The sequence below is a fragment of the Dama dama genome, chromosome 5 (genome assembly GCF_033118175.1).
Source record: "Dama dama isolate Ldn47 chromosome 5, ASM3311817v1, whole genome shotgun sequence".
Taxonomy (NCBI): Eukaryota; Metazoa; Chordata; class Mammalia; order Artiodactyla; family Cervidae; genus Dama; species Dama dama.
Window position 1 is genome coordinate 41,799,082 of NC_083685.1, and position 20,450 is coordinate 41,819,531.

General features: G+C 42.3%; 1 protein-coding gene and 1 non-coding gene across 8 annotated transcripts in view; one reads left to right on the forward strand and one right to left on the reverse strand.

The window, feature by feature from the left end:
* Positions 1-4,099: 4,099 nt before the first annotated feature.
* On the reverse strand, positions 4,100-4,545 carry LOC133058219 (small Cajal body-specific RNA 2). Its single transcript, XR_009693319.1, has one exon. It is a non-coding gene; the product is annotated as a small Cajal body-specific RNA 2 (non-coding RNA).
* Positions 4,546-12,134: 7,589 nt separating this feature from the next.
* LARP1B (La ribonucleoprotein 1B) overlaps positions 12,135-20,450 on the forward strand; it is a 139,645-nt gene continuing 131,329 nt past the window's right edge. For 2 of the 7 annotated variants that reach the window (XM_061142334.1, XM_061142333.1), the window contains exon 1: positions 12,707-12,964. Coding sequence is in view for 2 of the 7 variants with exons in the window: in XM_061142328.1 (XP_060998311.1) it covers positions 12,460-12,964 (505 nt within the window). In the remaining 5 variants the exon portion in view is untranslated. Of the gene's footprint in view, positions 12,965-13,519; positions 13,819-20,450 lie in introns of those variants that run through there. The other 5 variants (XM_061142328.1, XM_061142330.1, XM_061142331.1 and 2 more) reach the window with 5 other exon arrangements.

The following is a 20,450-nucleotide window of genomic DNA, read 5'->3' on the forward strand; positions in this document are numbered from 1 at the left end:
CTTTTTATCACCTTTTGGCTTTTGCCACCGCCCATCTCCCTTTATTTTCCATATTGCAGCAATTGTTTTCAATGATAGAAACATTTTGGTGGCTTCCTGTTACTCTGAGAATAAAATTCAAGCCCTACCAATTATAGCTTCCCTGGTGGTTCAGATGGAAAAGAATCTGCCTGCAACGCAGGAGACTCAGGTTCAATCCCTGGGTCAGGAAGAGCCCCTGGAAAAAGGAATGGCAACTCATTCTAGTATTCTTGCCTGGAGAATTCCATGGACAGAGGAGCCTGGATGGCTACAGTCCATGGGGTCACAACAGGTCAGACCTGACTGAACAACTAACACTTTCACTTTCACCACCTCTGGAAGCTGCAGGTTTGTCTTAGGCTATCTCTCCAATCTCTCCAACTTTGTTTGTTGTGTCCTAGCTACAGTTCTCTTACCAGGCCTTGGTAAAAACACATCCTCTTCACTCATCTTCTTTCAATCCTTAACACCAAACTTCTTTCATTTTAACGAAATACTTGTCCCAGAGCCTGTTTCTTCTCATCCTTTAATTCTCAGTTAAATTTTACCTTCTTTATTTGTTTCCTTCATAACATTTATCAATAATCTGTAGTTACTGAGTTTGCTCTTTGTTAGTTCCTTCTAATAATAATCATTATAATAGTAATGAAACAGGAGGGAAGGAAGGCAGGGCATAACATTTAAAAGAATGATATAGCCCAAGGACATGACAAAAACTGATTAGAACAAAATAGGTTCAAGAAGGCAGATGGGTCATCTTCCACTAAACCTTGAGCTGCAGTATAGGCTCATTGTAACACATCAGCAAGCTAAATGAAATATCCACAGGCACCATGACAGTTCCCAGGTGGACCGTCAATGAAACAGGAGGGAAGAGGGCAGGTCACAGCATTTGAAAAAATGACACAGCCTGAGGACACAACATAAACCAATTAAAATTAAATGATGCTGAAGCTGAAGCTCCAATACCTTTGGCCACCTAATGCAAAGAAGTAACTCATTGGAAAAGACCCTGATGCTGGGAAAGATTGAAGGCAGGAGGAGAAGTGGATGACAGAGGATGAGATGGTTGGATGGCATCACCAACTCAGTAGACAGGAGTTTGAGCAAGCTCTGGAGTTGGTGAAGGACAGGGGCGCCTGGTGTGCTGCAGTCCATGGGGTTGCAAAGAGTCAGACACGACAGAGTGACTGAATAACAACTGTTAGGAAGTGGCAGAGCTGCTATTTGAACACAGATGACTGACCAACAACAATCTAGTTATGGGCTTTCCAGGGGTGCTAGTTGTAAAGAAACCGCCTGCCAATACAGGAGATGGAGGAGACACAGGTTCAATCCCTGGGTTGAGAAGATCACCTGGAGGAGGGCATGGCAACCCACTGCAGTATTCTTGCCTGGAGAAGCCCATGGACAGAGGAGCCTGGTGGGCTACAGTCCATGTGGTCACAAATAGTCAGACATGACTGAAGCAACTGAGCAGGCAATCTAGTTTCATTTTAACCAGCGCCATTGTTATTTTCTTTTTTTTTTTAACTGTAGGTTACAATCTGTATGTACCTGTGTCAAGAAATTTAGGGCTTCTTGAAAAAATTAAAATGGAATAGAATAAATCCTTAATCATTTAGTAAGGTTAAGTACTGGTTTTGAAGCTTTTGACTCAATTATACACACACACACACATACACACACACATATAGTCACAAGCTGTGAAAGACTACTGTACTATGCATTCTGCCTTTCTGTATAAGTTTCAGAACTGACCAGTGACCAGGTTCACCAGGGTATTCCCAAGGTCTAGCCCAGCCACTGGACCACAGTAAGCACCCAGTGCATATTTATTAATTTGCCAATAATAAACTATGATAAATATTAAGAAGGTGATAAAAACTTTTCCTTTATTTCTCTACAAAGTTTACTTCTCCTTACGCCAACCACTGATTTGAACTTGAATTTGTGCCAGTATTCATAAAGCTATACTAATATTAAATCCAACTGGACAGTATGAAGAATTCAGAAGGGTTATTAATCTGTTGTATACCCTACTATTTGAAAATCTGTTCTTTGAAAACTGGAAGAGAAAAAGGTATGCTTCCTTGAGCTTATACTTCTAAAACACTTTTTAAAAGATTAAATATTACTTAACTATTATTTGTGTTATTTCAAGTTATTGTAAAAGCATAAAGAGTAAATAGTGTGGCAGGAAAGGCAGACAGTTGTTGAGTGTCAACCTTAGGCATTACTGGCTGAGAGTTTTCAAGCAAGACACTTAAACTTTTGAAAGTTCGTATTTTGTTCAGTTCAGTCACTCAGTCATGTCTGACTCTTTGTGACCCCATGAACTGCAGCACACCAGGCTTCCCTGTCCATCACCAACTCCAGAGCTTGCTCAAACTCCTGTCCATTGAGTTGGTGATGCCATCCAACTATCTCATCCTCTGTCATCACCTTCTCCTCCTGCCTTCAATCTTTCCCAGCATCAGGGTCTTTTCCAATGAGTCAGTTCTTCACATCAGGTGGCCAAAGTATTGGAGTTTCAGCTTCAGCATCAGTCCTTCCAATGAATATTCAGGACTGATTTTCTTTAGGATTGACTGGTTTGATGCAGTCCAAGGGACTCTTAAGAAGTCTTCTCCAACACCACAGTTCAAAAGCATCAATTCTTCAATGCTCAGAGAGTCCAACTCTCACATCCATACATGACTACTGGAAAAACCATAGCTTTGACTAGACGGGCCTTTGTCAGCAAAGTAATGTCTCTGCTTTTTAATATGCTGTCTAGGTTTGTCATAGTTTTTCTTCCCAGGAGCAAGCATCTTTTAATTTCATGGCTGTAGTCACCATCTGCAGTGATTTTGGAGCCCAAGAAAATAAAGTCTGTCACTGTTTACAGTGTTTCCCCATGTATTTGCCATGAAGTGATGGGGCTGAATGCCATTATCTTCATATTTTGAATGCTGAGTTTTAAGCCAATTTTTCACTCTCCTCTTTCACTTTCATTAAACTGGTGTATTAAAACCCACCTAAAAGTAGAGAGATCTACCTTCTTAGGAATGGCAGTCTGGCTGAAAGGTAGCCTAGTTTTGTTTTGAAGCTATGATAAGCACAGTGTTTTTACCTATTTATATGATACAGATAAGGTGAAAAAAAAAAGGAGCAAATTTTTCAAAGGTGCTTTTATTCTCATTTTATCTAACATTGAATACCTCAGTTGTATTAATTGAAGGGAAGGAGCAAAGCACATTAGCATTGACCCTACATTGAAGGTTAGAGATAAGTGGAAGCATATACTACTTACCTTAGCTCATTATTAAAGCAATTATTATGATAAACAGAGTCTAAGGCTCTGCAATAGGAGCTAATCATGGCTTAGTATATCTAGTTTAAAAATCTTTAAAAAATTGTTATTTTATGGGTAGTTAAAAAAATTAACTCGGGACTTCCCCGGTGGTCCAGCAGTTAAGAATCTGCTTGCCAGTGCAGGGGACATGGGTTTCATTCCTTGTCTGGGAAGATCCCACATACAGAGGGGCAACTAAGCCTGTGCATGACAACTACTGAAACCCACCTGTCTTAAATCCCGTGCTCCGCAACGAGACAAGCCAACACAGTGAGAAGCTGGTGCACCACAACTAGAGAGTAGCCCCCACTCACCACAGCTAGAGAAAGCCTGCACGCAGCAATGAAGACTTGGCACAGCCAAAAATATATGAATTTAAAAAAAAAAAAAAAAACCTCTAGGGGACTTCCCTGGTGATCCAGTGGTTAAGAACACCCCTTCCAACACAGGAGATAGCTTCTATCCCCGGTCCGGAAAGATCCCACATGCCATGGAGCAACTAAGCCATGCACCGCAGCTACTGAAGTCTGTGTGGTTAGGGCCTATGCTCCACAACAAGAGAAGCCCCCAATCTCTGCAACTAGAGAAGCCCTCTCTCATTGATGAAGACCCAGCACAACCAAAAAAATAAAAGTCTAAAAAAAAATCTCTGGGCTCAGTTTTATCTTCTCCTTGAACTTTAGGACTTTGGAAAGTCCCTTGAAGATATATATTAACATACTCTATTTTTTTTTTTTTTTTCCAGATCAGAATCGCCTCGATAATCAATGGCGCGTGACAAGACCGGCCTCGTCTATCTGATCAATTCATCACTTCTGAGCGCCGGGCACCATAGGACCGGCTCCGGAACCTCCGGGGCCACTGCGTTGCCACCGCCCAAGGGGCCTCGCTGCACAGCGCCCCGAGGAAGGGCTTCGCAAGAGGGAAGCTTTTCATTTCGGGTCGGCCTGACGGGGCTGGAGTCACAATCCGATCAAATAAGATCAACGTGTAGGCCGGGGGAGGGGGCGCAGGGGCAGGCACACGCACTCACACATTAACTCATCCACTCACACATTCACGCGTCCACTCACACACTCGGCCTACACGCGCCGCCCCCCCCCCCCCCCAACACACACACACCACACACAACACCACACAGCAATTCACAGTAACCTAACTTCCAGCCAGCTCTCCCTCCGGTTATATTAACATATTCTAAACAGGAAAAACAAGATTCATCTCTTAGAGGTTCATTTGTACATGTGATCATCAAATTTGTATAATTACTTTAAATATTCCATTACTTCTGAGCCTTAGAGACCCATTCTTTCTTTTTTGAAAAGATAATCCTGTACCTCTGTTCTAGATTCCTGTTTCCCATTAAAAAAAAAAAAAAGATCAGACTTCTAACTTTGGTAATGCAGTAAAATTAATGCTTGGTTAAGCATATGCATTTAGAAGCATAAAAATAGGTAGTACTATTGAGCTAAGCTCTTGGTAAGCATTTTACACATATTATCTTATGTAATCTTCACAGTAATTATATTAAGTAAGTCTAAGTGGAGGGAGAGAGGCTGGCCAGTTAAAAGATTGTAACAGTATTGTTGTTCAGTCACTAAGTCATGTCCTACTCTTTGCGACCCAGTGGACTGCAGCACATCAGGCTTCCCTGTCCTTCACTATCTGTCAGAGTTCTCTCAAACTCATGTCCATCAAGACTGTGATGCCACCCAACCATCTCATCTTCTGCTGTTCCCTTCTCTTTTTGCCTTCAATCTTTCCCAGCATCAGGGTCTTTTCCAATGAGTGGACACTTAGTATCAGGTGGCCAAAGTGTTGGAGCTTCAGCATTAGTCTTTTCAATGTAACACTGTTACAGAAGCATAAAGGCAGTTAGAGTAGGGTGGTGGCAGTGGAGAAAGGAAGACTTTGTGATAGACACTTAGGAGGTACAATCAACTGGTCTTGGTGAGTGTCTAGAACACTGCTTGGCAGATGCTTGAGTGATATTTGTAAATTAATAGATTACGGAGGGTGAGGGTTAAGGGAGTGAAAGGGTCACTCCTAGGTTATATGGTGGTACACTCACTAAGATAGGGAAAAGGGAAGGAAACGTGGTTAAAGGACGTACCTCTCTCACATTCCTATCGGTAGCTGGTTTTCCCATGCCCATTGCCTTGATGGCAGTATTTTGAACCAAATAACTTGTTTCTCCAGGCCAGATAGGCAGCCTACCCAAGGGCAAATAATTCATGGGGTGGCTAATGATCTGTGTGATCGGGGTACAAAAAAGTAAATTAAATCGAGTCTTTTTTCGTTAATTTTGAACTAAGAAGCAGAGGCAGAAACTAGCAGGGGACCGGCCAAATGATTTAACCTAGGAGGTTCAACAGTGGCAAATGAGGTCAGGCAGGTTCCCATCAGATATCAGGTGGAAAGCGCAAACTGAATAATTTGAAGAGAATTATTAAATTATTTGAGGGCTGCCAACAAATGGCTCAGTGGTAAAGAATCTGTCTGCCAATGCAGGAGCCCCAAGAGGCTTAATCCCTGGGTCGGGAAGATCCCCTGGAAGAGGAAATGGCAAATCACTCTAGTATTCTTTCCTGGAGAATCCCAGGGACTGACGAAGCCTGGTGGGTTACAGTCCACAGCGCCCCAAAGAGTCAAACACGACTAAGCACACACATACCTTAAATTACTGACAGAGGTGCAGGTAAGAGTCAGGGAAAACCAACAGGGATGGTGCACTACCTCAAGGGCTAGCAGTTATTATTACACTTAGGCCTCTGGAGGCAAAGGGAATGCTTAGAGTCTGCAGTCAACCCTTGTATCCATCTTGGGGAATAAGGACTATGACCCCACTATCTTCTGGCCTTGAATCTCCAGCAATACTTCCCACTCTGAATCCACAGAGATACCAAGCAGGACACGGGATTATCACAGGTGTAATCCAGGTGAGTCAGCCCTCCCTGGCACAAGAGCAGGGAAGGGGCGGAGAACAGATAAGGAGGGGCAAATAGGAGATAGGTGAGGTTGTTTCCAATGTCAGTTACCTGGAAGGCAGGAGTTAGTAACACATGTTTGAAAGAGGACAACAAATAGCCAGCTCCCTTCACTGACATTAGTGGTAATGCACTAGAGTGAAGATACCCTATCATCTTGAGTTCTTTGCAGACCTTTTGAAAACACACTAACCCTCCAGTTCTCTCCTTGCAAGTACAACTTATTCCCAAGAAAGTCCTTTTGTGTTCCTTCAACGAAGCATTATGATTTTTCACTTCAGAAACAACAACAACAAAACAGCAAACAAACAAAACCACCAATCATGGTTAAGTAGCCCATATGAATCTAACTTCAGGAACCACTCCACATACCCTTCTGCTCAACTGAATCCACATCTTTAATACACTGTATTTAAATAAACGGTAAAACAGCTGAGAAAAGAGATGCTAAAGGCAAAGGACAAAAGGAAAGATATACCCATCTGAATGCAGAGTTCCAAAGAACAGTAAGGAGAGAGAAAGCCTTCTCAATGCAAAGAAATAGAGGAAAACAATAGAATGTAAGACCAGAGATCTCTTCAAGAAAATTAGAGATACCAAGGGAAAATTTCATGTAAAACGGGCACTATAAAGAACAGAAACGGAAAAAAAAAAAAATAAATAAAATAAAGAACAGAAACGGTATGGACCTAACAGAAGCAAAAGATATTAAGAAGATGTGGCAAGAATACACAGAAGAACTATACAAAAAAGATCTTAATGACCCAGATCACTCAGCTAGAGCCAGACACCCTGGAATGTGGTCAAGTAGACCTTAGGAGGCATCACTGTGAACAAAGCTAGTGGAGGTGATGAAATTCCAGTTGAGCTATTTCAAATCCTAAAAGATGATGCTATGAAAGTACTGCACTCAATGTGCCAGCAAATTTGGAAAACTCAACAGTGGTCACAGGATTGGAAAAGGTCAGTTTTCATTCCAATCCCAAAGAAAGGGAATGCTAAAGACTGTTCAAACTACTGCACAATTGCATTCATCTCACACATTATTAAAGCAATGCTCAAAACTCTCTAAGCAAGGCTTCAACAGAATATGAACCAAGAAATTCCAGATGTTCAAGCTGGAAATAGAAAAGGCAGAGGAACCAGAGATCAAATTGCCAACATCTGCTGGATCATCGAAAAAGCAAGAGAGTTCCAGAAAAACATCTACTTCTGCTTATTAACTACACCAAAGCCTTTGACTGTGTGGATCATGACAAGCTGTGGAAAATTCTAAAAGAGATGGGAATACCAGACCACCTTACCTGCCTCATGAGAAATCTGTATGCAGGTCAGTTCCAAAATTAGAACTGGACATGGAACAATGGACTGGTTCCAAACTGAGAAAGGAGTACTCCAAGGCTGTATATTGTCACCCTGTTTATTTAACTTACATGCAGAGTACATCATGTGAGTACATGCCAGCTGGATGAAGCCCAAGCTGGAATCAAGATTGCCAGGAGAAATATCAATAACGTCAGAAATGCAGATAATACCAGCCTTACAGCAGAAAGCAAAGAGAAACTAGAGTCTCTTGATGAAAGTGAAAGAGGAGAGTGAGGAAGCTGTCTTAAAACTCAACATTCAAAAAACGAGGCTCATGGCATCCAGTCCCATCACTTCTTGGCAAATAGATGGTGAAACAATGGAAACCATGACAGACTTTATTTTCTTGGGCTTCAAAATCATTGCAGATGGTGACTGCAGCCATGAAATTAAAGGATGCTTGCTCCTGGAAAGAAAAGCTATGACAAATCTAGACAGCATATTAAAAAACAGAGACATTACTTTCCTGACAAAGGTCCGTCTAGTCAAAGCTATGGTTTTTCCAGTAGTCATGTATGGATGTGAGAGTTCAACCATAAAGAAGGGTGAGTGCCAAAGAACTGATGTTTTCAAACTGTGGTTGGAGAAGACTTGAGAGTCCCTTGGACTGAAAGGAGATCAAACCAGTCAATCCTAAAGGAAATCAGTCCTGGGTGTTCATTGGAAGGACTGATGCTGAAGCTGAAACTCCAATACTTTGGCCACCTGATGTGAAGAACTGACTCATTGGAAAAGACCTTGATGCTGGGAAAGAATGAAGGCATGAGGAGAAGGGATGACAGAGGATGAGACAGTTGGATGGCATCATCGACTCGATGGTCATGAGTTTGAGCAAACTCTCGGAGTTGGTAAAGGCCAGGGAAGCCTGGTGTGTGGTAGTCCATGGGGCTGCAAAGAGTCAGACACGAATGAGCGACTGAACTGAGAACACATACCATTTTAATAGACTTTTGTAAAAGAGACTGAAGAATTACCTGGGAAAATTCCAAAAGGCTGATTATCACAGGAAGATCACCTAGTTGATAGGTAAAAACATAAGGCTTCACCAATAAGAGAGTAAGTGAAGATGGTGCATGCTAAGTTGCTTCTGTCCTGCCGACTCTTTGTGACCCTATTGAGTGTAGCCTGCCAGGCTCCTCTGTCCATGGGATTCTCCAGGCAAGAATACTGAAGTGGATTGCTATTTCCTCCTCCAGGGGATCCTCCTGACCCTGGGATCCAACCTGTATCTCTGTCTTACATCTGCATTGACAAGCAGGTTCTTTACCGCTAGTGCCTCCTGGGAAGCCCAGTAAAGATGGTGCCTCTATGGAAATACACTCTAAGGTGGAAGTACAATCACTTATTTAATTGGAAACGTGCTTCCCTGATAGCTCACAGGTAAAGAGTCCACCTGCCAAGCAAGAGATGTGGGTTCAATCGTGGGGTCAGGAAGATGCCCTGGAAAAGGAAATGGTAACCCACCCCAGTATTCTTGCCTAGGAATTCCCATACACAGAAGAGCATGGCTGGCTACAGTCCATGGGGTCATGAAAGAGTCAAACACAACTTAGCAACTAAAGAACAATGACTGGAAAAAGGTTTATAAGGTTGCTTAGGATGGGGTAAGTTGTAAATTAGTGATGTGGAAAACAAGAAAAAGCTTTATTGTTTATAGTTGTTGTAACGTGTGAATAGTTTATTAGCCTTAGGAAAATAAGGAATTTACACCTAGTACAACTTTTGAGTAAACAAAAAATATACTTATCTCAAATTTAACGTGATTGAAACAAGACTCATGGTAGGTGAGTCCTGTACACATTTCTTGGCCCTTAAAGGAAGCTAGGAGGGACCCAAAGCCAGGTCCCTACAGATGTCAGGTACAGCTATTTTTCGGGTGGGGCTTGGGGGGCCAGTCTCCCAGGGAAAACTTTTTCACCTAACTGAACTCATTTTCAATGAACTTGTAGGGCAACAAAAATATTATTAACTCATAAAATAAACTCACATGAAACCAATAAACCAATATCATTCACTTGAGTGCCAAGTAGAAAGCTCTTATTGCATTTTAAAACTCAACACATATTTGTACCTTATTAACATATATCCTATATGCAGGTCAGGAAGCAACAGTTAGAACTGGACATGGAACAACAGACTGGTTCCAAATAGGAAAAGGAGTACATCAAGGCTGTATATTGTCACCCTGCTTATTTAACCTAGATGCAGAGTACATCATGAGAAACGCTGGGCTGGAAGAAGCACAAGCTGGAATCAAGACTGCCGGGAGAAATATCAATAACCTCAGATATGCAGATGTACCACCCTTATGGCAGAAAGTGAAGAGGAACTAAAAAGCCTCTTGATGAAAGTGAAAGAAGAGAGTGAAAAAGTTGGCTTAAAGCTCAACATTCAGAAAACTAAGATCATGGCATCCGGTCCCATCACTTCACGGCAAATAGATGGGGAAACAGTGGAAACAGTGTCAGACTTTATTTTGGGGGGCTCCAAAATCACTGCAGATGGTGACTGCAGCCATGAAATTAAAAGACGCTTACTCCTTGGAAGGAAAGTTATGACCAACCTAGACAGTATATTTAAAAGCAGAGACATTACTTTGTCAACAAAGGTCCCTCTAGTCAAGGCTATGGTTTTTCCAGTGGTCATGTATGGATGTGAGAGTTGGACTGTGAAGAAAGCTGAGCGCCGAAGAATTGATGCTTTTGAACTGTGGTGTTGGAGAAGACTCTTGAGAGTCCCTTGGACTGCAAGGAGATCCAACCAGTCCATCCTAGCGGAGATCAGTCCTGGGTGTTCATTGGAAGGACTGATGCTGAAGCTGAAACTCCAGTACTTTGGCCACCTGATGCAAAGAGTTGACTCAGTGGAAAAAACCCTGATGCTGGGAGGGATTGGGGGCAGGAGGAGAAGGGGACGACAGAAGATGAGATGGCTGGATGGCATCACCAACTCGATGGACATGAGTTTGAGTAAACTCCGGGAGTTGGTGATGGAAAGGGAGGTCTGGCCTGCTGCGATTCATGGGGTCACAGGGAGTCGGACACGACTGAGCGACTGAACTGAACTGAACATATATATCCATTCCATGAAAAAGTATTTGGAGTACGGGTTAATTCATAAACAATGGTTCTCTAGAAAACAAAACAAAACCTTGTATACAAAACAAACCGTGCTTCCCTGGTGGCTCACTGGTAAGGAATCCGCCAGTCAACACAGGTGACATGTGTTAGATCCCTGGTAAGGGAAAATCCCACAAATGCCCAGCAACTAAACCCATGGTCCACAACTATTGAGCCTGTACTCTAGTGTCAGGGAGCCGCACCTACTGAAGCCCTGGAGCCCTAGAGCCTGTGCTCCTGCAACAAGAGAAGCCATGAAGTGAGAAACCTGACCATTAGAACTAGAAAAGTAGTACCCCCTCGCAGCAAGAAACGCCTAGCACAACCCGAAATAAACAAACAAGAACCTAATATATGGCACAGGGAACTATATAACTTGTAACAAGCTATAACGTAAAATAATTTGAAAAAGAATATATATAACTGAACCCCTGTGATATACATCTGAAACACCTAAAAAAATTTTAAAGAAGACACAGACAAAACCTGTAACATTTTTTTTTTAAACCGGCTTAGTATTATCTGTTTTACTCCCAAGCACTTTAAAAATTTCGGATTGTGGGTGGGAATAAGGGCGGGGAAATGCACTGGTTCTGGTCCCGGGTAAAAGGTTTCTTAAAGTTACTTATAGATTAATTACACTATTTTTTATTTTGGACGTGGCTCAAGATTACATGTGACCACAGTGCCCGAAAACGCCGGGGGGAAACCTTTTCACCAGGCGAAGCGACGGACGCGGGGAGCAAACTGGCGCGGTGAAGGGGACGACAGTAAGGCCCATTAGGGAGCCGCCCGGGGTCTACCGCCCAGATTACCCACTTCGCCCCGAGGGAACTGGTCTTCAGGGCCCGGGGCAAAGCGACCCCAGCCCCCGGCCGCCCAGAGCCACGTGCGTCGGGCGCCCCGCCCCTCGCTCACAGCCGGCCGAGCGAGGCGCAAGCCAGTTGCGAGTCACAGAGGCCTGGTGCGCGCCCCGCCCCTGTGCCCGTAGCGAGGGCCGCCGCGGCCCGGGAGCCGGGGAATCTCCCTGTTCGCCCTCCTTTCCCCTCGGCTGGCCGCTGGGGCGGGGCCGGCCCTCAAGCAGGGCGGCACCGAGGCGGGTTCGTCAGTCACCCACCGCGGGTGACGGCCTGGCGAGGTCTGGAGCCGGTGAGTAGCCACGTCACGCTCCTCCGGGAGGCCCCGCCCCCGCTCCGTCCCCTCGGACCGCCCCCTTTCCCGGCCCCGCCTCCGCCCCCCGCGAGCAGTTACCGGCTGTGGTAGTGCGCGCGTCTCAGACGCTGCTAGAGGTCCTCAAGCCTCGGTTTGCGGCGCTTCTGCCTCAGCCCGCGCCGGCTGAGGGCTCGCGGCTCCGGCTGCGAAGCCCGGCGCGTGTTGGCAGGCTCGGGGCTAGCGCCGCTGAGGCAGGCTGGGCCGACGGGCGGTTAGCGCCCCGTTCGACGCGGGGAGGGGCGGCACGCCGAGAGCTGCACGGCCTCCTCACCCGACGCGGGCGGCCGTGGCGACGGCGGCCGGGTTCTCGGGTTCTCTTCCTCAGGCCGGAGCCAGTCGGTGTCCCGGCGGAGCGACGGGCAGCCGGGCTCCCTTGCCCCGGGCCCCCCCTGGCTGGGGCGGCTGGGGCAGGGGGACCATGTCTGCTCGCGCTCCAGTGCCCGCCGCTCACCCTCGGGAGGAGCCTCCCGCGGCAGCAGCTGAGAGGGAGTCGCTGGCGGCCGCGGCGAGCCGGCAGGCCGAGCAGCTACCCCCGCTCGAACGGGAGGGCAAGGAGACGGCGAGGGAGGAGAGGGCCGCGACCGCCACCAGCGCGGGGGCGCGGGGTGAGCCATCGCCGGCGCCGGTGCTGGGACACAGCGTGCCTCAGGCGGCCGTGCCTGTGAAGCCCCTGGCGCTGCACCTGGCGCACAAGGCGCGCGGGCCAGGGGGGCCCTTCGGCGGGGAGCCGCCGCGACCGCTCCCGCCGGCCGAGAACGCCCGGAGGGAGGAGGAGGTTGCGGCGGCCAGCTCTGAGGAAAAGCTGCAGCCGCAGCCGCCGCCACCGCCGAAGGAGAATCCCTGGACCAGAAAGCCTCCCCAGCACCTGTCCCCCGCCGGGACGGGGCCGCTGCCGTTGCCCCCACTGGAAACCTTGGAGGCAGGTCTGTGGCTCCTCTGCGGTGGGCATCTGGAGGGTGTGTACAGGGGCGACTCGTGGCGACCTAGGCTCCGCGGGGCTGGGGGAAGGGCAGGGGCAGGGCTCCTTGCCCTGTCAGTCCGAGGTGTTTCGTTCCAAGGTGTCATTCATTCTGCCTATTTACATAAATGGAGATCTGGGAAGGGAGCGACAGGAAGAGGTGGGACCTCGGGTTCTCCTTGACTAGTGGGGGCACGGCGGGGGCAATGGAGCTGAGCCACTCGGCTGGCACTGCCTCAGTTTTGTCTTGCCCCCACGTGGTAGTGAATTGGGGAAGCTGACTTGAGGTAGATGTTCAATTCATCCTACAGAAGTTTCTGTAGACTTTTTGAGAAGAGGTGAAGCAAGTCGGACGGGGGATGTATTTATAAATGGAAGCGCAGTTGGGAATTTTTTATTATGAAATAATTGATAAGCTGAGAATTAGCAGGGTTTTCAAAACAGTGCTAAGTAGTCACATTAAAAATGAGACTCTGTACTGTAGTTGTTGGTGAAAAGTTTTGAGTTCATAATTGTGGTGGAAAATTGTTGAAATAGGGTAGTTGACCTGAGAGTGAATTGCACATTAGGTGAATAGTAGTCATAGTAGTCTTGTGTTTCAACGGTAAAGAATCCTCCTGCCAATGTAGGGTATGCCTTTTGGATCCCTGGGTAGGAACGATCCCCTGGAGAAGGAAATGACAACCCACTCCACTATGCTTGCCTGGGAAATCTCATGAACAGAGGAGCCTCATTGGCTGCATTCTATGGGTCGCAAAGAGTCCGACACGACTTAGCGACTATACAACAACATTCAGTTACTTCTCCTTCCTAGAGGAGGTAAGATTGTGTCGCTGAATTTGATGCTGACCAATGCCGTTTGTTCCCTAGAGATTTATTTTGGTTATAACAACTTCAGGTTTTTTTTTAAGTTAAATAGATATCCTAAATAAAATGAAGACAAACTAGTTTTGCTCTTTAATTAAGTTGTAGTAAGTTAAACTTTTCATATAGAAATTACAGCTGTTTATTTACAAGTGTTTGCTTTTCTTAAAGGTTAACAGTGAAACAGGGAAAATTCAAGCGTGTTTACAGGGTTGTGAGGATCAAATGAGACTAAGGAATGGTCAAATATAAGGTGATTGTTATAGATACATATTGCAGCTATAGTAACATTTCTTCTAAGGAACTCCAGTAGAGTGAGATAAGTGTTAGTTGGTTTGCACAGTAATAATCTTTTTTTAGTGTTGCAGAACAGTATAACTTTAAACAAATAGTTATTTTACATCTGAGGTTTGATGGTCTTTAAATTATCATTTGATAAATCTTACACAGAAAAAATCTACTCACAATTTTTGCTCTAAATTTAAATTTGCGACCATTCTCTCCTAGTTGCAAAGCTCTGTTTACCACTGTTACTAACTGAAGAGAACAAAAGTCTTAAATTGAAAACTTTAGTGAATCTTAATGTCTGTCTCGCCTCCCTACTCTGAGACTTACACACATTATACATTATAGTCAGTGATCTACCAAAAAAAAAACAAAACACCAAACCTTGATTGTACAATTAATTTGACAGGTTTTAAGACTCAAATTTTAATTGGAGATTACCTTGTGAAAATATTTAACAATTTAATATAATTAGCATGCAGGTGCATTCAATAAGGGACCTTAATCTTTGTTGCAGATTAAGCATCTGGTGATGAACCAGGTGTGGTTCATAGGGACTTTAATTTTGCTGATGTTTCTCTGTAGGCCACATTTCTGTTCTTGGAATCTATTCTATACCTGCAGGAATACTGTTCTTTATACTTGGAGTGCTGTAGTAACTTTATAGTCTATCCCCAACACTGACTCTGTACTTCTACACAACTTCTATTCATAATTGAAAAACTGTCTAGGTAACTTAGACAAGAGTTTGTGGAGTAGAAATGCACAACTTGCGTTCTAGACCAGACTGGCTACTACCTAGCTAGTTGACGTTTGGCAAGATTTCTGGGCCTTGTAAATGAATGAAGCGGAAGTATTTTCTTTCATTTCTTAATACCAGAGGGCCTTCTATAACCTAGATCTGCCTTTCCTATTTTCCGAAGTAAATTTGCAACCTCAAGAGTAATGATATAGGAGCAGACGCCCTTTAGGGTTCAGAGTCCAGAATAGGTGCAAACTAGGGAAGTGTTAAATTAGTACAATAATCTTTTTTGTTGGAAGCCTATGTGATTTATCCTATAAACCAGGATATTCATGAGAGGGAAAGAAGATATTAATTATGCTGTAATATGAGAATTAAACTTTTTTTCCTAGCCAAACCAGGACTTACTGTCACTCACTTAATGAAGTACCAGAATTCCATCCACCATAAAATTTTTGGCAGAAAGTTTACTACCAGAGATAGAAACATGGGAAATGTAGGGAAGTATTTCTGGACTTGTAGTCATGAATTTTTTGTTAGAACCTGGAGTTCTAACTGAATTGCAAGTGAGGAATTCTTCAGCCCTGTGACACACTTTCCTCCGCTTTGGGGATAGTTCTGGCTTGTGTATTGGTGTTTCTGGTAATCCAGATAAGACCCTCTTTTCAGCCAAAGCCCGGCCCACAAGAGAACCTAGAATAGTATCACTGCAGTCTTAAATTCTCGTCAGGAGACTAGAAAGAATTGTTCCCCGATCCATGTTTAAATAATTTTACTTATTTTGAAGATCTTTACGAAGGTCAAAGTATGGGAATTATGAGTCACCTACCTTGTACCCATGGTTACAATTTGCATGTTAAAAATCAGCTTTCTAAATTTAATTTTTATGCACAGAAATATTGATTTTGGGACTTGCCTGGTGGCCTAGTGGTTAGGATTTGGCTCTTTCACTGCAGAGGCCCTGGTTTGATCCCTGGTTGGGGAACTATCCTTCATGCTGAGAGGTTGGGTCACAATACAAAAAGTTTTTTTTTTTCTTTTTCATCTTTAGTCTTCTTGACCCCATCAACCTTTTCTCCAAGTGTGTTTCCCAGAAACCTTAAATAAGCTTACTGTAAACCTAATAACATTTTACTTAAATTATATAAATTATACATAAATATGTTTTTATAAACACAGAATTTTTCTGTTCCCTTCAAAAAAAAGGATAGTCATGTTACCAGTTTATTGAATATCCTTTCAGTCCTTTCTGTGAAATTATTTTCAAATACAGTGTTTTGTATGTGCATTTAGACTTCTCAATTTAGAATTTTGCCTGATCCTTTTATTTTTCTTTACAGTGAGTTTTATTTTTTAAATTATATTAATACTAGTTTCAGGTATGTGATTCAGATTTGTATATACATATTGTGGACTTCCCTGGTGGCTTAGTGGTAAAGAATCCACCTGTCAAGATAGGGGATGCGGGTTTGATCCCTGGGTCAAGAAAATCCAGATGGTGCTAGTGGTGAAGAACCTGCCTCCAATGCAGGAGACTTAAGAGGCACAGGTTCCATCCCTGGGTAGGGAAGATCACCTGGAGAAGGAAATGGCAACCCACTGCAGTATTCTTGCCTGGAGAATCTCATGGACAGAGGAGCCTGGTGTGCTACAGTCCATAGGGTCCCACAGAGTTGGACATGACTGAAGTGACTTAGCATGCATGCAGAGAAGGAAAAGGCAACCCACTCCAGTATTCTTGCCTGGAAAATCCCATGGACAAAGCTGCCTATCAGGCTACAGTCCATGGGGTTGCAAAAGAGTCGGACACGAATTAGCAACTAAACAACAACATTGCAAATGATTATCATATGTTTAGTTAACTATCATCTACATACTTTTTATAAAAATTTTTTTCTTGTGATAGAGTTGATGCTTTTTAGTCTAAACTTTAAAAAATTGCAGAGAAGTGGTCTATAAATATAACTGATGTAGTCAGTTTAGCCATTTACCTGTTAATCAACATCCTGGTTGTTTCAAACATCTTTATGCATTTCTCTTATATACACGTCTGATTTACTCTAGGATAGCTACATGGAATTGTTAGGTCACAGTGTATTTGTTGACAGGTTGTTCTCTAAAGTGACTACAGATTGATAATCTCAATTTTAGAGTCTGAGAAGTAAGTAGGCTTTTTTACACATTTTTTAAGGCACTCATTTACTGTAATAAAATGGCATTTGATGACATTTCTTCCTTAAATATAATAAAACCATGTGATTAATTATTGATAACTGTCAATGCCGTTTCTTAATTAAAACTTTGCTAAAGATTATGGTCATGAAAATTAGAGTAAACTCACCTATCATGTTGCATTTTTTTGTTCTCACTTTCCAAGCTTTTCAAATGAATTGTTTTCTTATCAGGACTTGTTTCCTTATAGATTAAAATATTACAGTACTACTCAAAGTTGTATTTTGGCTCACCAGTGATTGAAAAATAGATCTGTGAAGATCACATACTTGTTTATGTATATATACATATATACTTGGAGCTTAAATTTCTTAGGCTTCATCTGTCTGAAAAAAATTTTTTAATAAAGTTTCTATATTTCTAAGTTTTTAGGTTGGCTTTCTTTTTTAGTCTTAGATTTTTTTTCTAATGATATACTGGGAGAGTAGTTTCCTCCATTTTGTTTGGAGCATGGGAAAATGAAAATATTTTCTTGGCCTTGTTTTACCTCTTCTATATGTGTGTGTAAAATTATATGTAGAATCTGGTGTATTAATACATAAAGATTTGTCTTATTTCTTAAATTTTGCATTATTTTTAATAAATATACCAATAATATAACTCCTATATTCAATAATATAGTAGTTATATATTTATTTTTTGGCTATGCCACACAGCTTGTGGGATCTCAGTTTTCTGGAACAGTCACGGCAGTGAAAGCCATGAATCCTAACCATTAGGCTACCAGGGAACTCCCTAGAGGTTATTTATTTAAATACAGTTATCTAGGGAACTTCCTAGAGGTTACTTGTTTTAATGAAGTCTGGTAGATCTTCCAACCCAGGGATCAAACTCGTGTTTCCTGTGTCTCCTTCTTTGGCAGCCAGATTCTTTACCACTGAGCCACCTAGGAAGCCCTTTATCTGCTACAATGAACATATTTTTTTTGGCTGTGCTGCTCACCAAGCAGGATCTTAGTTTCCAGACCAGTGGTTGAACCCATGTCCCCTGCAGTGAAAGCATGGAGTCTTAACCACTAGCCCGCCAGAAATCCCTACACTGAAAATTTTATACAGACATCTTTGTATCTTAATTCTCAGATAATTTCTAAGAAATTGAACTTTTTCATTAAAATATATATGCATTTTATTAATTTTTAAAAACTTTATTGGATTCCAGTTGATTTACAATGTTGTGTTAGTTTCAGGTGTACCTCACAGTGATTCAGAATGTATATTCATTCTTTTTCAGGTTATTTTTTCATATAGGTTATCATAGAACATTGAGTAGAGTTCCCAGTGCTATACAGTAGGTCCTTGTTGGTTATCTTTTAAAAGGGTATATATATATATATTAGTAGTAGTATTACTTTTTTGCCACATGGCTTGGGGGTTTTATTTAGTTCCTCCACCAGAGATTGAACCCAGGCCCTTGGCAGTGAGAGCAGAGTCCTAACCACTGGATTGGCAGGACATTCCAAAAATAGTATATACATTTTAAATGTCAGGTTACCCTTGAAAGATTCTACTACTTCATATTCATTCCAACAGCATGAGAGAAATGTCCATTTATACAGGCTTGCCAACACTTAGCATTTTCTTTTTTGTCAGAATGATAGGTGAAAATTGTTTTCACTTAAGTTTCTTAGTGCCATTTCGTGTTTGGCCACTGCTATTTCATTTTTGAATCATGTTTATCTTTTATTCAAATTTGTTTTTTTAAAGCTCATATCATTCTTTTAACTGAAGAAAGAGTGGGTTGATGAGGTGGTCTAAGAGCAGAACAAAGGACTTCCTTATGTTGAACTTGGAATTAGACAAATGTATTCACAGTTGGTGTTGCACAACTGCATGTTCCCTTTCTGCCTCTGTTGGGTAGTCTGCCCTGTGTGGTTGACAGCATGAAGGAGCAGACCAGAATGCTTACTTTTTGTGGACAGCTAGCTCCCAAAGGAAAGAGGGGAAAGGTGCTGGCTTTGCAAGTCAGTTCTTTTCCTAAACTCATTAATCAGGAAACATTGTTTCTGTGGGAACAATTGGTACTTGGGAACAGGAATGTTCCAGGATAGTCTTCCTTTTAAAAAAGTAACTATAAGTGCCATTTGGTAACCAGTATTAAGAAATCCCTCTTTCCTATCGAGTATCCAACCACAGTGGCCAGCATAATTTGTCAAATATCTTTTGATGAAAATAAATTACCATATTGGTAAACTATAAATATCCAAATTACAGTGTGTACTTAAAGATACTCTTGTCAATAAAATGTCAGAATTATAGAGGTCACAGACTTAAATGTGATCTATTTTTCCATTTATTACCCGAGGAAGAGTTAAAGTTGAGAGATTAAAATTTAAACAAAAGAATTGGTTGAAATAAAAATCTCTCTTCCTTTTATTTTTAAATGTGTGAAGAAATAAAGATCAAGATTATCCCTCCCTGGCTGCCCTGCATGGCTTGCGGAATCTTTTGTTCCCAAACTACGGTTTGAACTCAGGCCTCTGGCAGTTAGAGAACTGTGTGCTAACCACTGAATCACCAGGGAGTTACCTCCAACATTTTTTTTTTTTAATTAAAGTATTGTTGATTTACAATATTGGGTTACCTTCCCAATTTCTTTTAGCCAGAGGTTATAATCAGTGTCTGTGTAGGGTATGGCACCATGTTGATTTTTAAATCAAAAAGATTGTTAACTTATGTTCAGATATTTTTGCTTGTAAATAACTTACTTGTCATTTAATGCTGAAGTTTAAAAGTTTATGTGGTCAGAATAATTTGTAAATTTCTGACCTTAATTTTGTGATTATTAATGTCTGCTTGATTTGTAATAAAATTTACTTTTGTGGCCTATCCCTAACTACTTCCCATTACATCAAATAGTTTGTGTAAGGCTGTGTTTTGTAACCACCAGGCAATAATTACTTGACTTAGCAATATTTTGGGATGTGTTTTTACTTGGCTGAGGGAAAAGTCTTTCAAATGTTTGATACTGTGTAACTTTCATAAAATACATGTGCTATTTATAGAATATACCTTAGTCAAATTCCAGATAATATTTGGACAAATACCGTTTTTGTTAGATTAGATTTTTTTCTTGCCTCCATTTTTGTCCTACCCGTGCATATTTTTTTCTGCATCTCATTTTTCTTAATGAAGTATTTTCTCTATGCTTATTTATATGCATGTATACCTTTCCCTGTAGTAGTTTCTGTAGACTTTTTAAGAAGAGGTGAAGCAAGTTGGAGAAGGGGGATTTATTTATAAAATGGAAGTGCAATTGTGAATTTTTTATTATGAAATAATTGATAAGCTGAAATTTTTCAGGGTTCTCAAAACAGTGCTAAGTAGTCATA